Source organism: Hemicordylus capensis, chromosome 2 (genome assembly GCF_027244095.1).
Source record: "Hemicordylus capensis ecotype Gifberg chromosome 2, rHemCap1.1.pri, whole genome shotgun sequence".
In the NCBI taxonomy this organism is placed as follows: domain Eukaryota; kingdom Metazoa; phylum Chordata; class Lepidosauria; order Squamata; family Cordylidae; genus Hemicordylus; species Hemicordylus capensis.
Window position 1 is genome coordinate 95,094,039 of NC_069658.1, and position 19,719 is coordinate 95,113,757.

A 19,719-nucleotide genomic window follows, 5' to 3' on the forward strand; every position below is an offset into this window, starting at 1 on the left:
TCTGTGCACCGCAGTATCCACCACCCTGTCATTATTTGTGCAAGCCTGGGAATTCAGCTTGGACCTCCCAGTATTCGTTGCAGCTTGAGGCCAAAGTGCCTCTAAAAGGATTTATTTTCCTTTTTTTTTTTAAGGGCTTCGGAAATAGCTTAGTCTCTCTCCCTCTCTCTTTTCCTTAAAGGAATAAAAAATTTAGAATGTCGATCGCGAGGAAATTCTGTCTGTATGTTTGTTTTAAAAAGCGCCTCCCTCTCTTTCACGCTCTTTCCCTCTCCTAAAACACTTTCTTGAAAAGAAAAGGAAAAAGAAAAAGAAATGAGGGGGTGGGGAGGAAAAAAAGAGAAGCATTCCTTAATGGAAGTATTGCATGTAAAGAAGGCTGGATCTCTTTAAGGCTCCCCTGAAGTTGGAGATGCACACACAAGGGTTGCCTGCCTGGGTGGTCTCTCTACTTTGGTGAGCTGTTGCTAAGCAGCTAATAATAGTCATGTTTGCTGAGTAATTTCTGCCCTCTTTGAGCCAATCGCAGCCCAGAAACCCAAGCCATCTGACAGCCCCAGGGGCGGGATCTCAGCTCTCCCCCCACCTCTCTCCCCTCTCCCTTTCACCCCTCCTCCTCCCCTTTATCCAAATGGAGAGAGTTCCTCCCCCCCCCCGATCTCATCTATTGAAGCAAGGGAGCTGCTGCTTGCTGCTGCATACACGCAGAGGAAGAAAGAGTGAGAGACACACGCATCTAGAGGCGAGAAGGAGCCTGGAGAGCCCTTAGAGACAGCTCTGCTCCCAGACAGAATGGTACAGCACACAGAGAGCCAGCAGCAGCAGCATTGAGATCAAGGCTTTATTCCAGCCCTCCTTTGCTTTGGCGAAAAAGAGACTGGGGGGAGTCTAGCTTTTCTTCAAGCGGCCGAACGGTGTAGAGTCTGGAGGGCAACTCAAGCCGTAGGAGAAGAGGTGGGGGGAAGGCGAGCCCATTGAACTTCCCCGGCCCCGCTCACACACGCACACTGGATGCGGGCAGCGGCAGCGGCAAAGACCTCCGGATCCTCACGAAATGTTGCAATGGAAGGCTCAGGGTCTGACTCGCCGGGAGCAACTACAGCAGCAGCAGCAGCAGCAGCCAACGCGGTATGAAGAAGAAGCGGTCTGTCAGCAGCAGCAGAGAATCGTGCCCCAGCCAGCAAGCCCCCGGTCCCCCTGGATCGCCCCAGCGCAGCAGCACCACAGTCCTGGGGGGAACCGCAGAGGACCCAGCCTCTGGGTCGTCAAAACAACAGCAGCAGCCGCCGCAGCCCCGGCTCTGTGGCGGCAACATGGCCTCAGCTGTTAGTGTCTCGGAGCCGGAGAACAGCGGCGGCAGTGGTGGCGGCGGCGGCGGCGGCGGTGCAGGAGGCTGCAGAGAGCCAGATCGGCCGCGGAGAAGCGGCAGCAGGAGGCGGAGAAGGACCGGCGGGAACAGACGCGCCGCACCGCCCGATCTGGAATATCTGCAGCGGCCGAGCTACTGCGATGCAGGGTTCGCCTTGGAGCAGATTGCAAAGGTGCCTGGCCGAGATTTCGCTGCCTTGCCAGAATTTTGTTCTCCTAAACAGTGTGTGGGGAGGAGGGCAAGAAAGAGGAGGTGAAAAGAGAAGGCTCACCAATAAAATGCTGGGAGAAAGTTCTGCATGTGTGCGGGGAGGGGGTGTGTGGACGTCCGCGTTTCTTGAGTGGTAGAGAGGCAGTCCTGCTTGCCTCCTGACTTGGACCCACTTTTCCTGGTGTGTGTGTTTGTGCTTTGCAGTCCTCTCATTAAACTTACCCGAGATGGCTTCACTCGTATGCGTGTGTGTGTGTGTTCCCCGCTTCCTTCCTCACGGGTGATCACTCACACTGTATTTTCTCTCTCTCTTCTCTCCTTTAATTTGCTTTGACTTTGATTTCTGTCCCACTCCTGTAAAAGTTTAAAGCAAGAAAAGGCATTTTAACGCTTTGCATCCTTACTGCATGCCCCACTCCGACCCCCACCCCCTGCTGTTATTCTCCGGGTGAATGTGGAGTCTGCACTTTCCTTAGGACAGAAACCTCGCCGAATGCAGCAGCGTTTCACCTCCAGTGGCGGACAGGAGAGTGAAAGTTGTAAACAAATTGCTACCTTAAATCTCCTCCGTTCTGGTCAAGGTTGAACTGCCCCCACCCCCACCCCCGCTTCGCCTCCAGACTTGAGGAAAATAGCGAGTCTGGAAAAGAGTTCCCACTTGTTAACTTTGCAGAGAGGGGAAAAATGTTCAAAGTAAACAGCCTCGGTTTCTTCAGCGATCGTTTCATTTCGGTGAGCAGAGAGGGTTTTCTGTGGTTTCTCTCTCTCTCTCCCCCCTTCAAGGCTTTAGGGAAAAGCAAGAAATCCATGTGGCTGCCCTCTTCCGTTCACAAATATTGTCGTAACTTACAGATGGCTGCTCTGCTTCCTAATTCAGATCACACAGCGTCTCCAAATCCAATGGAAATGAATAACTATTATAAGCTTATGATGTTAAGAGCGCTGCTGACCACGTGGGTCGTGCATTGACTATGAAGTTGGGGGCTTAGTTGCTGGGAGGGCAAGAATGACAAGTGGTTGAGATTAACTAGTTTCTCTCTCTCGCCCTGCCCCCCGCAATCAACCCTCTAGTGCAGGAAAAAGGGGGTCTGTCTTTCTTCCCCCATCTCCTCCAATATGCCTTGACGTGTCTGCTTAGATTCCTGTGCTCTGCTTAGGAAGAGTGTGTGTTGGTGTTGGTGTGTGTTGGGTGTGTTGGTTCTCTGAGCAAATTGAATGGATTTTTTTTTTTTTTTTTTTTTGCAAATAGCCATCGATAGGGTTGTCTTCGTCAGGAGAAGGCAGGGGAGAGGTTGCTTTAGATAAGGGAGCGTGCACTGTCTGTCTCATTTATACAGAACTCCAGCTGTGATGTAATCCAGCAGCCTGCGCTGATTTATGAATAGGAGAGCCCTCGGCGAAAGACACGCCGCGTTTCGCCTAGTTTTTCCCCTGTGCACGTGAGCAACTCGGAGGGTGTGCGCGCGGGGAATGAAACATTTCGCAGCTAGGACTGCCTGCCTGTTGCCCTGGTCACGATTGATCCCAAGCACACTGTGATGCTTTTTAAAAGTTATGATTTGGCTGGCGCATGTGTTTATAGTTGGGTTTGGGATGGCTCACCTCCACAGACAGAGTCTCCCTCCCGCCTCCGTGTATATATGCGGTTAGTCACTGTCACCGGCCCTTCATTTATAAACCTTTCCTTGCATTACAGGGAAAGGCTACTGGAAGAAAAGCACCACTGTGGCTAAGAGCAAAGTTTCAGAGACTGTTATTTAAACTGGGCTGTTATATTCAAAAAAACTGCGGGAAATTTTTGGTTGTTGGCCTTCTGATATTCGGGGCTTTTGCTGTGGGATTAAGAGCAGCCAATCTCGAAACCAATGTGGAGGAGCTCTGGGTAGAAGGTAAGGTTTGATCCCTATCCTTATTTGTTTTGTGTTTTTTTCCTTCCATAATGTGCACCGTTAAAACAATGATGATACAATTCTTCCTTTCTCCAAGAGGGAAAAGTTGGTTGCTCAGCAGTGTTGGCTGGAGGCCAGAAGGACTCGACGCTTCTGAATAGGTTATAGTTCTATATAGTGTTTTGTGAGGTGTAATGGGGGGGGGGAGGGTGGTGTGTGGTGAAAAGAATGGCGAGTACCGCAAAACGAGCATACCACAATCTCTCTCTCTCTCACTCTGCATGTGTGTCCTGTGAAGAGAAGATCTTGGTGTCAGGATAGGGGCTTGGTTGTGAGTTGACTATTTCTTTCCTCTCAAGTGCATGAAAGGAAAGTCTGTCTGGAAAGTAGCCCACCCCCTCCGCCATTTTGTGTGTGTGGGGTGTGTGTGTGTGTCCTTAGCTGCAGCAGCAGGAACAGGAGGAACGTGATCAGCACAGCTCGGCCGGGCTGTGCTTGTGTGTGGTCCTGTTTTTTTGGACAGCTTTCAGCTTTGAGGGGAAAAAACACATTTGTCTCAAGGTTAAAAAAAAATGGAGAAGTGAAGCACAGACTGGAACTTATGTTGGAATGTTTACAAAGCAGATCACTGGTCTCTCTAGATGGGGGCTCGATTTACTTGGGGGGGCTATTTTTGAATGCAAACGTTGACTTTTAAATAAAATAAAATGAGGAGTTCTGTGTTTTAAAAAGTAATTCTAGATGTACATCTCCTATTTTTCTTTCTTTTTAAAAACCAGCAGGAGATCAATATTAGCTAGGTTAGAGTAAGAGTAAGCGTGTGTAAATGTTTTCATAGTTGTTTTTGCTGAGTGGATTGAGGCAGTTTTTGTGACTTTGTCCACTGAAACCTTCCATTGTACTTTATGGATCTACATCACTGAAAGATGTACAGATGCTGTCCTTGGAATCTAAGTGCGCTCACTCAGAAGTAAGTTCCACTGAGTTAAATGGAACTTATTCCAAAGTAAGTGTGCAGTCCTGCTTTCTCTCTTTGAAGTAAAATGTTAGGAAACAATGTGTGATGGCACACTAATGTTTAATAAAAATCTTAGCTAGTGTGTTAACTTTGCTTTTTCAATATGGATCACTAGACCCAATGAAAAATACACAAGATTTTGAGAAACGAATACTATCACAATGAAGTTAATGTGGATTTACTAAAATGATTGAGGAAAGAGTTGGCTGACTATGGAGAGCTCCATAATAATAATTGCAGAATAACTCCCTCTCCCTCTCTCTCGCTCTGTGCATGTCCCCTGCTTAACTGAGCAAAGAGTTTAAATTTTTAAAGGGCTGATTATCTTTATTTAACGGGGAGAGCAACTGGCCCTATCCATCCCTAGCACAACATCCCTCCAGTGGCTGTTGCTGGAGTCTATCTTATGTTTCTTTTTTAGATTGTGAGCCCTTTGGGGACAGGAAGCCATTTTAATTAATTAATTTAATTTATTTATTTATATCTACCTAAAACCAAGTGGTTTATTAATATTCATTGTATTCATTTATATATATATATATATATATATATATATATATATATATATATATATATGAAGGAAGCTATTATGGAATAAATGAATCCAACTCTTCCCATCCTATCTGAGGCAAAAGTAGGAGGCCCTTCTTAGTTCATGAAGGTTGATGATATGAGAACTAAAGTCTACTTTTATTGATGTTAATGACAAAGATCCTGTTGGCTTGCACATGTTAAATAAGTCTTTATTGATGCATTGGGTTGTTTAATTTTAAGCACAGAGAACTTGTGTGTGTATGTGTGTAAATGCAATGTTAATTGTGATGGATCAAGTAATGCAGTGTCTTTGGGTTTACATATAGTGCCTAGTTTATATAGGCATTTATAATTAATAGTTCAAAGGCAGCAATTGATGCCTTACACCAGGATAGGAAGGAGCATGAGAGAAGGGAATGCATACAACTTTGTACTTGCATCATTCTAGTATTCACAAGCCTGACTGTGCAAGTGGCAAGTAGAGGATAAGGTAAAGGGGGCCTGAAGGTATGTTTGGTCTTTGGACAGAGCTCATATGGGTAAAAACATATAAGGGGTCTGACACTGGGCATGAATTTTTACAGAGGGTAGGTAGGATTATTGGGATATATTGGAAAGCCCTGTATGAAAAGGATTAGAATACAGGTAGGGATGTGAGGTGTGGAAGCCATGATAGCTTAGTCCTTCAGAGCAGGGCTACAGAAGTTTGGCCCTCCAGTTGTTATTAGACTACAACTCCCATCATCCTCAGCTACAGTGGCCAGTACATAAGAACAGCCCTGCTGCATCAGGCCCAAGACCCATCTAGTCCAGCATCCTGTTTTGCACAGTGGCCCACCAGATGCTGCTGGAAGCTACAGGCAGGAGTTGAGGGCATGCCCTCTCTCCTGCTGTTACTCCCCTACAACTGGTACTCAGAGGCATCCTGCCTTTGAGGCTGGAGGTGGCCTATAGCCCTCCTATTAGTAGCTGATGATAGACCTCTCCTCCATGAAGTTATCCAAACCCCTCTTAAAGCCATCCAGGTTGTTGGCTGTCACCACATCTTTTGTCAGAGAATTCCATAAGTTGATTATGCGTTGCGTGAAAAAGGTTCTTCCGTTTGTCTGTCCAAAATTTCTGGGCAATCAATTTCATGGGATGACACCTGGTTCTAGTGTTAAGTGAGAGGGAGAAGAATTTCTCTCTCTCCACACCATGCATGATTTTATAGACCTCTATCATGTCTCCCTGCAGTCATATTTTTTCTAACCTAATTAGCCCCAGGTGTTGTAGCCTTGCCTCATAAGAAAGGTGCTCTAGGCCCCTGATCATCTTGGTTGCCCTCTTCTGCACCTTTTCCAGTTTGACAATGTCCTTTTTGAGATGTGGTGACCAGAATTGTATGCAATACTCTAGGTGTGGCTGCACCTTAGTTTTGTATAAGCGCATTATAATATTAGCAGGTTTTTTTTCAGTCCCCTTCCTAATGATCCCTAGCATGGAATTGGCCTTTTTCACAGCTGCCTCACATTGAGTTGACACTTTCAACAAGCTGTCCACCACAACCCCAAGATCCCTCTACTGGTCATTCATCAACAGCTCAGTTCCCATCAGCATATACTTGAAGCTGGGGTTCTTCGTCCCAATGTGCATCACTTTACACTTGCCAATATTGAACCGCATTTGCCATTTTGTTTGTTGCCTACTCACCCATTTTGGAGAGATCCTTTTGGAGCTCCTCACAATTTGTTTTGGACTTCACTACCCGAAAGAGTTTGGCATTAGGGATGTGCGGACTGGTCCGGCGGTCTGGTTCGGGGTTGAACAGAACCACCAACCCCAGTTCTGTCAGACCGCCGGGTCCGGTCTAAATTAAATTTGATAAAAAGTACCTTTAGCCCCTTCGGGGGGCTTGCTGAGGCCATGGGGGGGGCGGGTCCACGCGAGTTCCCTCTCCCCCTGCTGTCCTTCCTGATCACCGCCGATGCTCGCCGTGGCCAGGTAACTTGAGAACTTTTGGCCCTTTTAAAAATTAAATTTGGTGATCAGGATGGCCGGCAAGGGGAGATGGAACCCACATGGACCCCCCACCCCGTGGCCTCAGCATGCCTCCCGAAGGGGCTAGAGGTACTTATTATCAAATTTATTTTTTTAAAAAATCCGGAACCGGTAATGGGACTGGACCAGACTGCACAGGGGGCTCAACGGGGGGGCAGACCAAACTGGCCCAGTTCCATTGGAGGCTGGTCCGGCCTCGAATTGAACCAGGCCAGACTGTTCCGTGCACACCCCTATTTGGCATCATCTGCAAATTTGGCCACTTTGCTGCTTACTCCTACTTCTAGATCATTTATGAATAGATTAAAAAGCACTGGTCTCATTACAGATCCCTGGGGGATCCCACTTCTTACTTCCCTCCATTGTGAAAACTCTCCATTTATACCTACCCTCTGTTTCCTGTCTTTCAACCAGTTAGCAATCCACACATGTACTTGTCCCCTTATCCCATGACTGCTAAGTTTCCTCAGTAGTCTTTGATGAGGAATTTTGTCAAAAGCTTTTTGGAAGTCCAGGTATACTAAGTCAACTGGATCACCTTGATCCACACACTTGTTGACACTCTCAAAAAATTCCAAAAGGTTTGTGAGGCAAGATTTATCTTTGCAGAAGGCATGCTGCTTCTCTCCCAGCAGGTCCTGTTCTTTTATGTGCTTTACAACTTTATCCTTGAGGATGCTTTCCATCAATTTTCCATCAGTCAAGGATGATGGGAGTTGTGGTCCAACAGTAGATAGAGGGCCAAAGTTTTTCAGCTGCAGCCCCACTTTAGAGGTTGGCCAAAATGTTACCATTGTTAGACAAAATTCATTCATTCATTCATTCATTCAAAATGTTACCATTGTGCTTTTTAACTTGATTCATTCAATGGAACTGGCGCAGTCTACTAATTACAGGAGTTTAATAGCTGCCTCTAAATGTTAGCATTCCGTTTCTAGCTTTTAAAAACCACAGTCCTAAATCTATTTGCATGTTCATAAATCCAGTTGACTGCTATTGGGTATAGAAGCAGGCAAGCAGATTTAGATCTGAAGTCATCTTGCCTTGGTTGACTTGTGCATTCTGTCCTCCAAGATTGATGGCCCCATCTCTTGCCACCTACTTTTCCTGTCATTTTAATGCCTACAACCATCCGATTACTGCAATGACAATTCCTCTGTGATTGAATGCATAATATTTATATTACTCTCCAGAGGGGGGGAAATGATTTACAAAAGAACTGTGTGGTTGCCATTGTTGTGACCTCTTTTCATGTCACATATCATTATATTGCTCTGTGGGAAAACACTCCCCGCACCTCCTTTTTTTGATTGAAACTAGATTGAAATTGGTCTCAGGATATTTTTGCTATCTAGGGTATTTCCCTAATACACTTGACCACAATGACCTATCCAATCTGACAATTGTAACTCTAAAGGTAGAAGACCATCTATTCCTAGACTGCGCTGGCAAAGAAAGGTGGATAATTAAAACAAGTAGATTCTCATTCCTTCTAGACTACTGTGCCATGAAGAGCAATAGCAAATGTCTGGTGAGACTGTGTGTTTGTCCTTGGAGTACAATGTAAATATCCTGGCCGTGAACAGGGGTTCTCTACAAATAAACTAGATGAGTAGCAGTTGCATACTTCTGTGGGTAAAAGTATAAACAGAAGGGAGTGCAGGGTGAAGAACTGAGTGGGAGAAGCTGGCTTTGAAAATCTGGTTCTTACTTGGTGTAAGTGCTGGAAATAACATTCATGTTTGTGTCCATGTAAAGCTTCAACTGGAGGCACCCACTTGGAATGGATTGTGAGCCCCTTTTAAATGAATGGTAAATGCTTGCATAGATTCCATTGTTTTAAATAGAGATGTTGCACTGGAGATGTTCCCAGTGGATTGTGCCCATTCTCTGTTAAATTACCATGTCTTATGCAGGAAGATCATATTTGTATCAAGACAAAAGATGGATACTTTCTTCTCCAGATGTCTCTCTCTCTGTGTGTAGCTGCTTTTTTAGTAGCTACATTATAGTGTAACCCAGGGGTGCACAACTTTGGCCTTTCAGTTATTGTTGGACTGCAACTCCCATCAGCCCTGATAATTGGGCACTGTGGCCAAGGATGATGGGAGTTGTAGTCAAACAGCAGCTAGACAACCAAAGTTGTGCAGCCCCGGTGTAACCAAATGGGTATTGGACTAAAGATGCATCCTGAAGATTGCTTAGGATGGCTTCAAGCATGCAGCTGTAGGCAGGAGAGGGAAGTGCAAGTGAATTCTGTTTCTTCTGGTTTTGTTGTGCTATCAGTATGCCATGTAAAGTGGGGGAGGGGGCAGACTCTCCTCCATGGTGAGATGCATGAACTCCAGATGTGGAAATAGCTCTTTTTCCCCCCTCCACCAATGAAGAAGTTCATTCTTAGCACATTGCACCAGAAAGTTTAAAATATCAAGCCTAAATTGTGCATCCTTATAGTGTGCAAAGCTATTTGTGTAGTTTAGTCCAGGGGTTCTTGACCAGTAGTACATACATACCACCAGTGGTACTTTGAGGGGTCCCCAGTGGTATTTAGCAGCTCCTCTCACTCAGCAATCCTTGGGATTGCTCACTCACTGCTCCTGCTCTCCACCTCCTCCAGAGTCCTCCTGACAGCAGTGCTACCAATCACAAGTTCTGTTGGTCTGTGTGCAGCCAGCCCGCTTCCCCCTGATCATCCAGTTGGCGGGCAGGTGCTCTGGCTCAGAGGCAGAGTGGCCTCAAGTGTGTGGCATGTGAGTGCATGCTTGCTGTCTGCCCACCACCACAGCTCCTCTTTCTCCCTGCATCCATCCTTGCCTGCCTGCCATCACTCCTCCTCGTCCCTACATCCTCTTCCCCGCTACATCACCTTTCTCTTCTCTGTAAACCTCCGTGTCTCCTCAGCTCTTCCTCTGCTTTTGTTAAAAAGTGGTATTCATAGTAGTAGTCTGGGTGAATGGAGGGTAATCTTGGTTGCGGAAGCCTTTAATAACTCCCTCTTTATGAGCAGATCACTATCTGTTGAGTATGGAAATTATTAGAGATGTACATAAATCAATTTTTTTGATTTGATTTGTGCCCAAATTGAATCACCTCTGATTTGTTTTGTGTCCAAATCTGTCCCCCTGTATCACCCCAGAATCAATTTGGATTTGATTTAATTTGATTTGGATCAATTTGGACCACTTATAAAGGTCCTGGGGCACCAAATTTGGGTGGTGGGTGCCACCTACCAACCAAATTTCAAGGCAGTGGGGCATTTGGTTGATTTTTTTATTGTTTTTATTTTTTTCCTGATTTTGTATATTTCCACCATAGGAAATAATGGGGATTAGAAGTAGCCTTATCCCTAACCCTAACATGGATCCCCAGCTTTAATTAAAAAAAAAAGCTAAGCTCTAGCCCTTGTAGAAGTGGCATTGTGGAGCCAAATGTGTGGTCACTATTTTTCAAGTGTATGGATTCTTTGGTGTATAACTTTGAATCCCCATGAGAATTCATTGCACACCTTCCTTTCTTCTGTTCATTTTGACTGTCATTGGACAATGCCAACTGTCAACTGCCATGTGCCAACTACACCCCCCCCACACACACACACACTTGCAAGGCAGTGGGGTACTCAGTTTATTTATTAGGAGTATTGACGTGTTTAGATTCTTTGGTGTCTAATAACCTTTCGTCATAATGAATCCTTATGAGGGTTCATTATACGCCTTCATTTCTTCTGTTCATTTTGACTGTCATTGGACAGTGCCAACCGTCAACTGCCATGTGTCCACTCCCCCCCGCCCACACACTCTGGGGTACAAGGTTATTTTTTAGGAAGTATTTAGATTCTTGGGTGTCTTCATTACACACCTCCATTTCTTTTGTTCATTTTGACCCCACTGCTTTGTGGGTGGGGGTGGGGAATTATTGGCATCCCATGTGCCATCTACCCCCCAACCCGCAAGCCACTGGGTATTCAGTTTATATTTTAGGAATGTTTGAGGTCTTTAGACTCTTTGGTATGTAATGAATCCTCATAGGGATTTATTATGAGGAAAGGTTATTAGACACCAAAGAGTCTAAACACTTGAAAAAAATCTTAGAACATAAACTGAGTAGTACCCCACTGCCTTTTGGATGGGAGGGGGTATAGTTGGCACATGGCAGTTGACAGTTGGCACTGTCCAAAGACAGTCAAAATGAATAGGAGGAATGAAGGTGCATTATGATTCCACGTAGGGATTCATGGAGGAAAAGTTATTATACACCAAATAATCTAAACACTTGGAAAATAGTGACCGCACATTTTGCTCCATAACTCCACTTCTACAAGGGTTAGAGCTTAGCTTTTTCTTAATAAAATGGGGAAAATGATAGGAGTAATCCAAATCTTGAATTGATTCGAATCGAATAATACACAATTCGATTTGGAACTGAATCTAGCCAGTGGACCACGGGGCAATTTGTTCTGTCTCCAAATCATCCAAATTGCCTATATTCAGGTACAAATCAATTTGTACCCACATCAATCCGCACAGTCCTAGGAAATATGCGGTCCCCTCATTTGCTGTGCATTATTCCCAATAATATTACTGCAATTTTTAATTTATGATCTTTGTGTTTTAGTTATCATAGCAGTAAAATCTATACTCAACACTAATATTGCCGTTTTCAGCTACTAATAGAATTATTATTGTTTGTGTTAAAGTCATAGCAATAAAACTTGCTCCCAACATTTGCACATCCTTAAAACTTAACCGTAAATATTAAATATAATAACAGAATGCCTGTAAACATATAAATGTCCATCTTGGAAAAAGTGGGCTTTTTGTTTCTATCATGGTGGGACCCAAGTTATTTGACAGAGTGATATGAAAGGTTGAGAACCACTGGCTTATTTAACTCTGATCATTCTTAACAGTGTCATTTTCATAAGGCAGTTAAGAGGCTGAACTTTTTTTACCTTTTCATTTCATGCTTGTGGGTGAAATACGGATTTTAATCCACATGATTGTGGATTACTGTGGAATTGGTTTGGGTATGTTCCAGGGAATACAAAGTCTCATGTTGCGTGGAAAGAGAAGGGTTGCTGTCCTCAAAGGCAGATCAGTCCCACTGAAGTCTGAGACAATTGTGGGCTTAACCACTCGATCCTATGCATCCTCACTCAAGAGCAAGTCTTATTGTTTTCAATAGGACTTACACCAAAGGAAGGATGCATGCGATTGTGCTGCACATTGTTTAATTCTGCTGTTGTTTCAGACTAGTCCCACTGCAGCCTATTGGCCTTTGAATCATTCTTGGAGAAACTGGTTTTGTCAAATAAAATTGACAGGCATGTAAAATAATGGGCCAAAGCCCCAACCCCACCTCTTCCCCATGCAGTCTGTCATCATTTCCCATAACCATGGATGCTTCTCCCATCAGAGCTCTCTTTTGCCTTTCAGTTAGTAAGTGTCTCCTCCTTCAGGAGATCATCTAGGCCCTGTGGCCAGCAGTTGCTGACCTCTGCACTAAGACTTTACTGGAGAGGGCATATTGAGGATAGCAACCTTTGTGCATCTCTTTTCTTCTGCTTGAACGTTTGAATGTGTCGAGCAATATTGGCCAAATAAGGCAAATACTTCAAATTACTTAAAATAGATGTTCGTGGCCGTTACAATAATGACATTTTTATTTTTGTTGTTAAAGCTTTTTAAAAATTATTGCCTCTCAAGAAATTGTCAGTATTTATATTAGAGACCAGTCTGTTTCATGTAATTGTCTGTTGGGATACTAGGGAGCACAGTGTCGGATATTACGCCCTTAAAGCCTTGTGCAAGTGAACTATAAACTGACAAAATCCCTGCTCAAACTTCATTGTGAGAATAAAGTCTGAATGAGCTTTAAGATCATCCAGACTCCAAGGTGAATGATTAGCAGTGTATGTTTAAAGCTATTAGAGTTGAAATATTTATATAAGAGCTGCAGAAACCCACCTGGTGGGCAAATTCTCAGAAGACGGTGGGGGTGGAGGTGGGAATCAGTGACCAAAAAGAGCCAGCACTAAAAACCATTCTTGATGTGTACTTTTCTTACTTTCCAACTTGTGCTAACACACTTGGACTTCTGTAAACTGACTGGTGCAGAGTGGCTTTCCCCTGAATCATTTCTTGGCAGTAACCATGTCTTGGAGGGAGTATATATGTTACATTATTTATATATTATTTTAAGAACCACCCCCTCCTTGATCTTACAGCTGCCACTCAGAATATTTCGTTCCCCCACCCCCACCAAATGCCTCAAGGTCACACTAAACTCAGTCTCTTTGCTGCTGCACTTTCTCTCTCATCATCCAACATTTCACAGATCTCCACATATTTATTTTATTTTACATTTTTATATCCCGCTCTTCCTCCAAGGAGCCCAGAGCGGTGTACTACATACTTAGGTTTCTCCTCACAACAACCCTGTGAAGTAGGTTAGGCTGAGAGAGAAGTGGACTGGCCCAGAGTCACCCAGCTAGTTTTATGGCTGAATGGGGATTTGAACTCAGGTCTCCCTGGTCCTAGTCCAGCACTCTAGCCACTACACCACTTGCCACCTTTCCACATACCTTTATTAAATTTTATCCACAAACCTTTAGAAAGGTTAATCTTTAGGTTTGTCTGCTGTTCTTTGTATTGATGTGGGCCCCAGTCTACCCCTATAACAGAATGAGGTGGAAGAATTGATTGCACTACTTCAGAACGCAGGTAGGAAATACCATTTTAATTCCGTTCTATGTGAAAGTGGGGTGGGGGGAAATCAGGGAGAAAATCAAGCTCAGCTCTCTCCTTGCTGTGCTGTGTTTCTACCTGCAGGAAGTGTTTCACATGGAAAAGTCTTCAAAAATGAATTCCTCACCTGCAGTCTGAAATGGTACAGTCCATTTTACCACCTCAGCATCCCCACCTCATTCTGTTGCAAGTTTTGACCAGGACCTAGAGTGCTTCCAAATACGATCACCTTCTTAGTAGGGAAGTGCTCTTATGTGTGACCAGATACAGCCTGTGCCTATCCATCTGTGCTAATTGTTTTACTTCCCATCATGGTGTAGTGGTTGCTAATGGAGCTGGAGCCTGGAAGTACCATTAGTGGTCACAAAGGAAACAGACCTTGCTGTTTAGAGACATGGATCTATATCAATGTAGAGTTGTATAAAAATGGTTTCACCTTTGACATGCAATCCATATGTCATTGGTAGTTCTTTCTTTAATTTTGATCTGTAACTAGTTCCATTACAAAAGCTCCAGATGGGCAACAATATTGTACAAATACTGGAATATACTCTTATAAAAACTCAGCCTTCATACCAGCCTGTTCTTGGCCACCAAAAAGCCAACAGAAATGATGAACATGAACATGAATTACAACTTTTACAAGTTATATACTCTTTTAACTAACACAATAATAAGGATCAGGGAAATCATTTGGAGTTTGCATCCTCCGGGGCCCCAGCATATTGGAAGTGTCTACTACCACCCAGAGCTCCCTGTGGATGCTCCTTATTTCTGCTTCCACTCTACTGCCCACGGTGTGAGTGGCAACAGCAGTGAGGAACGGTAGCTTACCCTGCTCATTTGCCTCCTCTCCCAGACTAGCCAGGGGTAGTTCTTGCTCCTCCTTGATGCTATCTTTTGCTTGCCTACCCACCAGCTCTGCCTGCAAGGCGGCGGCGGGGGGGGAGAGGTGGTGGGTGTCTGTTTTGGGGGTTTTTGGCTCCCCAAAATCGAGAACCAGCACTGCTTAGGAAAAATCATTTTGCTCACTTCCTGTAAAAATAATGGCTGACTTACTGCACAACTTTATGGACACAATGGAATGTAACATTTGCACTGTTGCTCAAGAACACTGTTGTACAGGCACAAAAATTGTGCATGGGAATATAGGAAGCTGCCTTACAATATACTGAGTCAGACCATTGGTCCATCGAGCTCAGTATTGTCTACACAGACTGGAAGTGGCTTCTCCAAGGTTGCAAGCAGGAATCTCTCTCAGCCCTATCTCGGAGATGCCAGGGAGGGAACTTGGAACATGTGAGCATGCAGGTGCTCTTCCCAGAATGGCCCCATCCCCTAAGGGGAACATCTTACAGTGCTCACACATGTGGTCTCCCATTCAAATGCAAACCAAGATGGACTCTGCTTAGCAAAGGGGACAATTCATGCTGGCTACCACAAGACCAGCTTCTCTATCTATCTAGGCTTCACTGTTGTGCAACTCCTTTTGTGCTTGCACAACAGCTCTCTCATGCAGCTGTGCAAACAGGTTCCTCCATGTGTGTAAAGTTGCACAGTATGTCAGCTAACTATTATTATAGGCTTTATGTGTCAAGATTCACCTAAATAATTTTGGAAATTCCTTACTAAAATGGAATGATTTGAAATAGCAGGATGCTCAAAGATAACCACAACAGAAGTAGTGACAATTGTAACAAACTGAAGAAAATGGCATGCTTAGGTCAGAGTCCAAGAAAGGGTCTGTCCTGTGACTGCTGAAATGCTATTGCTGATAATGAAAGATCATTAAGATATGTGAGAGTAGTTCTTCTCACATGTTCTACCTTTTTCCCAATCACATGATTGTGACTAGAAAATAATGTTAGCAGGGGCGTAGCAAGGTTGGAATGGGCCCAGAGACAAGATTTTAAAATGCCCCCCCCCCCAAGTCCAGGGCCTCCGCACACCCCAGGCCCCCAAGGATTTAAGTCTGATATTCCAAAATAAGTATGCTGCCTGGAAATACATTTCACTGAATACACACACGCACACATCACAATATATAGTGATATACATTGAGTACTATACATTTGTTTTACTTTTAATGCCTAGAACACACTAGAAAGATGAATGATTAAAATGGACCCCTCGCTGCAGATTAGCAAAGGAGACTTTCAACCATGCAGGGTGAGCCTATGTTTGTTATCTCAGAATTCTGAACAAATTCAGTTGATTGCAGGAGGTTTTTCACAGGAGGCTTTTAAAGCCCTTTAACACACATCTCCTCTGGAATAGAGGTGCTGCATTCACATGTTGGCCAGATTTACCCTGAAGTCCCTGCAAGTTATTGGGGAGCAGTTCACACACAAGAAAAATAAAATAAAATAAAAGCACAAGACATGCTTCACAGTTCTCACTCAGACCTTCTGGGTTGCAAAACAACTTGAACATAAGTGCATTTATAAATGAATGAATGACTGAATAAAATAAATATAATACTGTTTCTTCCAGAAGTTTTTGTAATTTTCTGCCATGAAACAAGCCACTTATAGGACTTTTTAGACAGTTTTTTTTAAGCCAGCAAATTTTCCAAGCTGTTTAAAAATAAATATTCAGAGACTTCTCAGTCCCTCCCCCCCATATCAAAGCCCTATGGCAAGCAGATGCCTATATATCCGGGGGGGGGGAGGTAACCACAAAAAGGAGTTCACACTCTACCTGGCAAATGCTGGGTTCAGCAGGGCAGCAGGGGGTCTTCTGCTGGAGAGAACAGTGGTGGCCACTCTGGCTGCCTCCTCCTTCCTGGCTTGCTTGGGCCCTACTCGAGTTCAGGCTTCACAGAGGCCTACACGAGGCCTCCGTGGAAGCCCCGCCCACCCACCGATCAGCTGAGAGGCGGGAGAAAAGGAGCTCTTTGCAGCTTGCCTGCTGCTTCGATTGCCGGCCAGGAGAACAAGCTGGAGAGACGGCGAACAGGGCAAGTGGCTGAGGGGCCTTGGGGCTGGGCAGGGGGCAATGGGGAGTCACGTGAGGTGCCTCTGGGGGGCCCCTCCAGGCAGTGGGGCCCCCAGACAACTGTCTCCCCTTGCCCGATCGTTGTTACGCGCCTGAATGTTAGCAAAATTTGAGATGCTGCAGCCCAGGGAAGAAGGGAGCAAGGAAGAAGGTTCAAGAATACACTTACTCAGCATTACAAAAGTTGTTAATTCACATTGACAGCCTATTGTGCCAAGGAACATTTTAATGTGATACGCCTCTACTCCTTTTCCTAGACCAGTTGATTTTCATCAGAAGAAATGGCCTAGTTTTCCTTGTGGCAATTTAATAGCACCCAAGACACAGTTAATCCGTATATATGCCATATCTTTTAGCTGAATATGAGCATCAGAATAAATGCTAAATCATGCATTTTATTTTAAACAAGTTTATTTTCTCTTATTTCGGAATAACCAAATAACCATCTTGGAAGGTGTGAAAGAACTAGTGGTGTACCTGTAACATTTAAACTGTTAAGCATCAGTGTATAAAATGAGGGCTGGATTTAGTCGTTTAATTGGATGTTTGCAGACAACTATTAAAGAGGGATACAGTATTTATACATTTCTTGCACATTTATGCTCCAAAATGAAAATATGTCAATATCTCCATAACACATAGGTCCTCCATTGCTCCCTGTCTGTCCAGTTTGTAAACTGTGCAGATTTGTGCTGTCTGATCAGTACAACTGCCATTATTACTGCATTTTGTTGGTATCTGCTGTGCTTTTGGTTTTAGTGCACAAATGTTTAACTGTATACAGGAAGCTGCTGTTGATATGATGTTCCTTTGGATTGGATCTATTGAAAAGGTAGAAGGAGCTGACCAAGGTGGCAGCTTATGTAGTTTTGCTACCACTAGCAGGTAACCATTTGTCCAAATGACTCTGGATGAATTGAGGTTGAACAATTAGATTAGGAAATGGCTTAGAACTACTAGATGCTCATTCATTTCTGAAAAGTGTATTTCATTATTATGTTGTGCATGGAACAGTTTTGGATCTCCTTTTTCTGACTTAGCTGTGTTAACATTTTTATGCAAATCTGACAAAAGGAAATGGATAGTCAGGCCTTTCTGAGTAACTTTATTTCTGAATTACAGAAGCAGTTTCATAGACAGCAGGTTGTAGCTTACCTGTTTCGTTCACACCCTTTGAGCAGTGTGTTTTTATGCAAAATGAAAGATGGACGATGTGGCTCTAATACGAGTAGAGAAGATAGTTTATGGTATTCCCCCCACAAGGGTTGCCAACCTCCTGTTGTAACAGGAATGTTAAATATTAATGTAATGAATTTGGTTGTAGCAGTTTTGATAGACTGTCATGGACCAGGGGAAGCAGCAGCAGCAAATAATAATAATAATAATATATTATTATTATTATTATTATTATTATTTAAAAAAATTATACCGCCCTTCCAAAAGGCTCAGGGCGGTTTATGGAAGTTGAATTGCCATTATGGAAGTTGAATTGCCAGAAGGCATCATCTAATAATGAAATGATTTTAAACCATTCAGCTTGTATTCATTAATTAAATTTATCATCCTTATATATTCAAGGTACACTTAAATTAATTAAAACCTCAGGATTTTGAGATCTATGTATCTTGTTTTGTTTGCGTTTAGCAGTTACTTCATGAATGGTGTTTAGCAGTTACTCCATGCCCACGGCCGTACGCTAAATCTTAGTTTATTTTTCTGAGTTGTCTTCTGCTGGTTTGGAATGCTAAGGGAGGAAGATGGTTTTCTTCCACAAGTGGCTAGAAGAGTTCACTGTGGCAGGAGAATTCTTATGTCTCCTCACTCCATGTTTCCAGTGAAGAGAAAAGAGCAGGAGTTACTGATGGTACACCACATCAATACTCCTGAAAAGCTGTGGTATTTTTTTAAAAAGCCCAGTGCCTTGCTTTCTGTGGCAGTAGCCACCTTTGCCTAGTCAGGAAGATCATTCACACAATGGTGGGGCTGGGGATGGCAGCAGTGGGGAGACAGGATTGGTCCCACATTTCCCCCAGATGATCCAGGCATCGGCTTCTTTTTGGCTGCTTGTGTGAATGTGCTCAGGGGCCACCCACATTTGTTGGGCCAAATGAGGGACTGTATCATGAAAAGATAGGCACAGTTGCTGTAGAGGACAGGTTGATATGGGACAGTGGCTCCTGCTCCTTTCCATTATCCAAGACTACAGGGCACAGCTGCACAAATTCAGCACCTCCTGCAGAATTTAGACTACAACTCCCATCATCCTACCCTGACTACTGGCCACTGTGGCTGAGAATAATGGGAGTTGTTGTCCAAAAAACAACTGGAGTGCCGAAATTGTGCAGCCCTGCTATAGGGAAAGGAGACGGAGTATGGTAGTCTTCAAAGGCACAGTCTGCATGATACTTCTCTGACCAGCCCAACCATACATGCTAAAGATTTGTGCACTCATCCTTCCCCTCCCTACAACATGCTAGGATGCCTTTCCCTAATTGCATGGGGACATGCAAACTACTCCACTACACCCATTACAAATACTAGTTTAAATTAGTATTTGTAGTGAATTTTGAAGGTCAGCTCAGACCGCCCCCCCCCCCCGAGATCAGTGAAAGGCATGCAGGGAGGGAGAGTACATGTTAATGCTGTGCACACATACTTATTGCATGACCAGTTGGAGAAATATCATCCCAACGAACCCAAAGTCCTGTCTCGATCCTTCTGACTTTTTTGTTCACTGGCTGAAGGGAACAGTAACCACCACCTTACAAATTTCAGGCAGGCACATGAAGACTCGATCCACTGTTTTCCTCTTTCCCAGAAGATCTTAATGTTCAGACAAGCTCGGGAACAGGTCCTTCAAGTACCCTGATCCTAAACTACTGGGGCTTTAAAGGTAAACCCCAACTCCTTGAATTGAAC

At 44.1% G+C, this 19,719-nt stretch overlaps 1 protein-coding gene and 1 long non-coding RNA gene across 6 annotated transcripts in view; one reads left to right on the top strand and one right to left on the bottom strand.

The window, feature by feature from the left end:
• The window catches only part of PTCH1 (patched 1), a 144,243-nt gene that overhangs the window by 14,522 nt on the left and 110,002 nt on the right, over nt 1-19,719 (top strand). For 3 of the 4 annotated variants that reach the window (XR_008317191.1, XM_053300457.1, XM_053300458.1), the window contains exons 1-2: nt 1,122-1,541; nt 3,276-3,468. Coding sequence is in view for 3 of the 4 variants with exons in the window: in XM_053300457.1 (XP_053156432.1) it covers nt 1,131-1,541; nt 3,276-3,468 (604 nt within the window). In the remaining variant the exon portion in view is untranslated. Of the gene's footprint in view, nt 1-1,121; nt 1,542-3,275; nt 3,469-19,719 lie in introns of those variants that run through there. The other variant, XM_053300459.1, reaches the window with a different exon arrangement.
• Nucleotides 1,446-16,617, bottom strand: LOC128346781 (uncharacterized). Of its 2 annotated transcripts, none has more exons than XR_008317192.1 (3): nt 16,504-16,617; nt 1,802-1,933; nt 1,446-1,584 (listed from the first exon to the last, which is right to left on the bottom strand). It is a non-coding gene; the product is annotated as an uncharacterized LOC128346781 (long non-coding RNA). The 2 variants fall into 2 exon arrangements; XR_008317193.1 differs by lacking the exon at nt 16,504-16,617 and adding an exon at nt 2,430-2,477.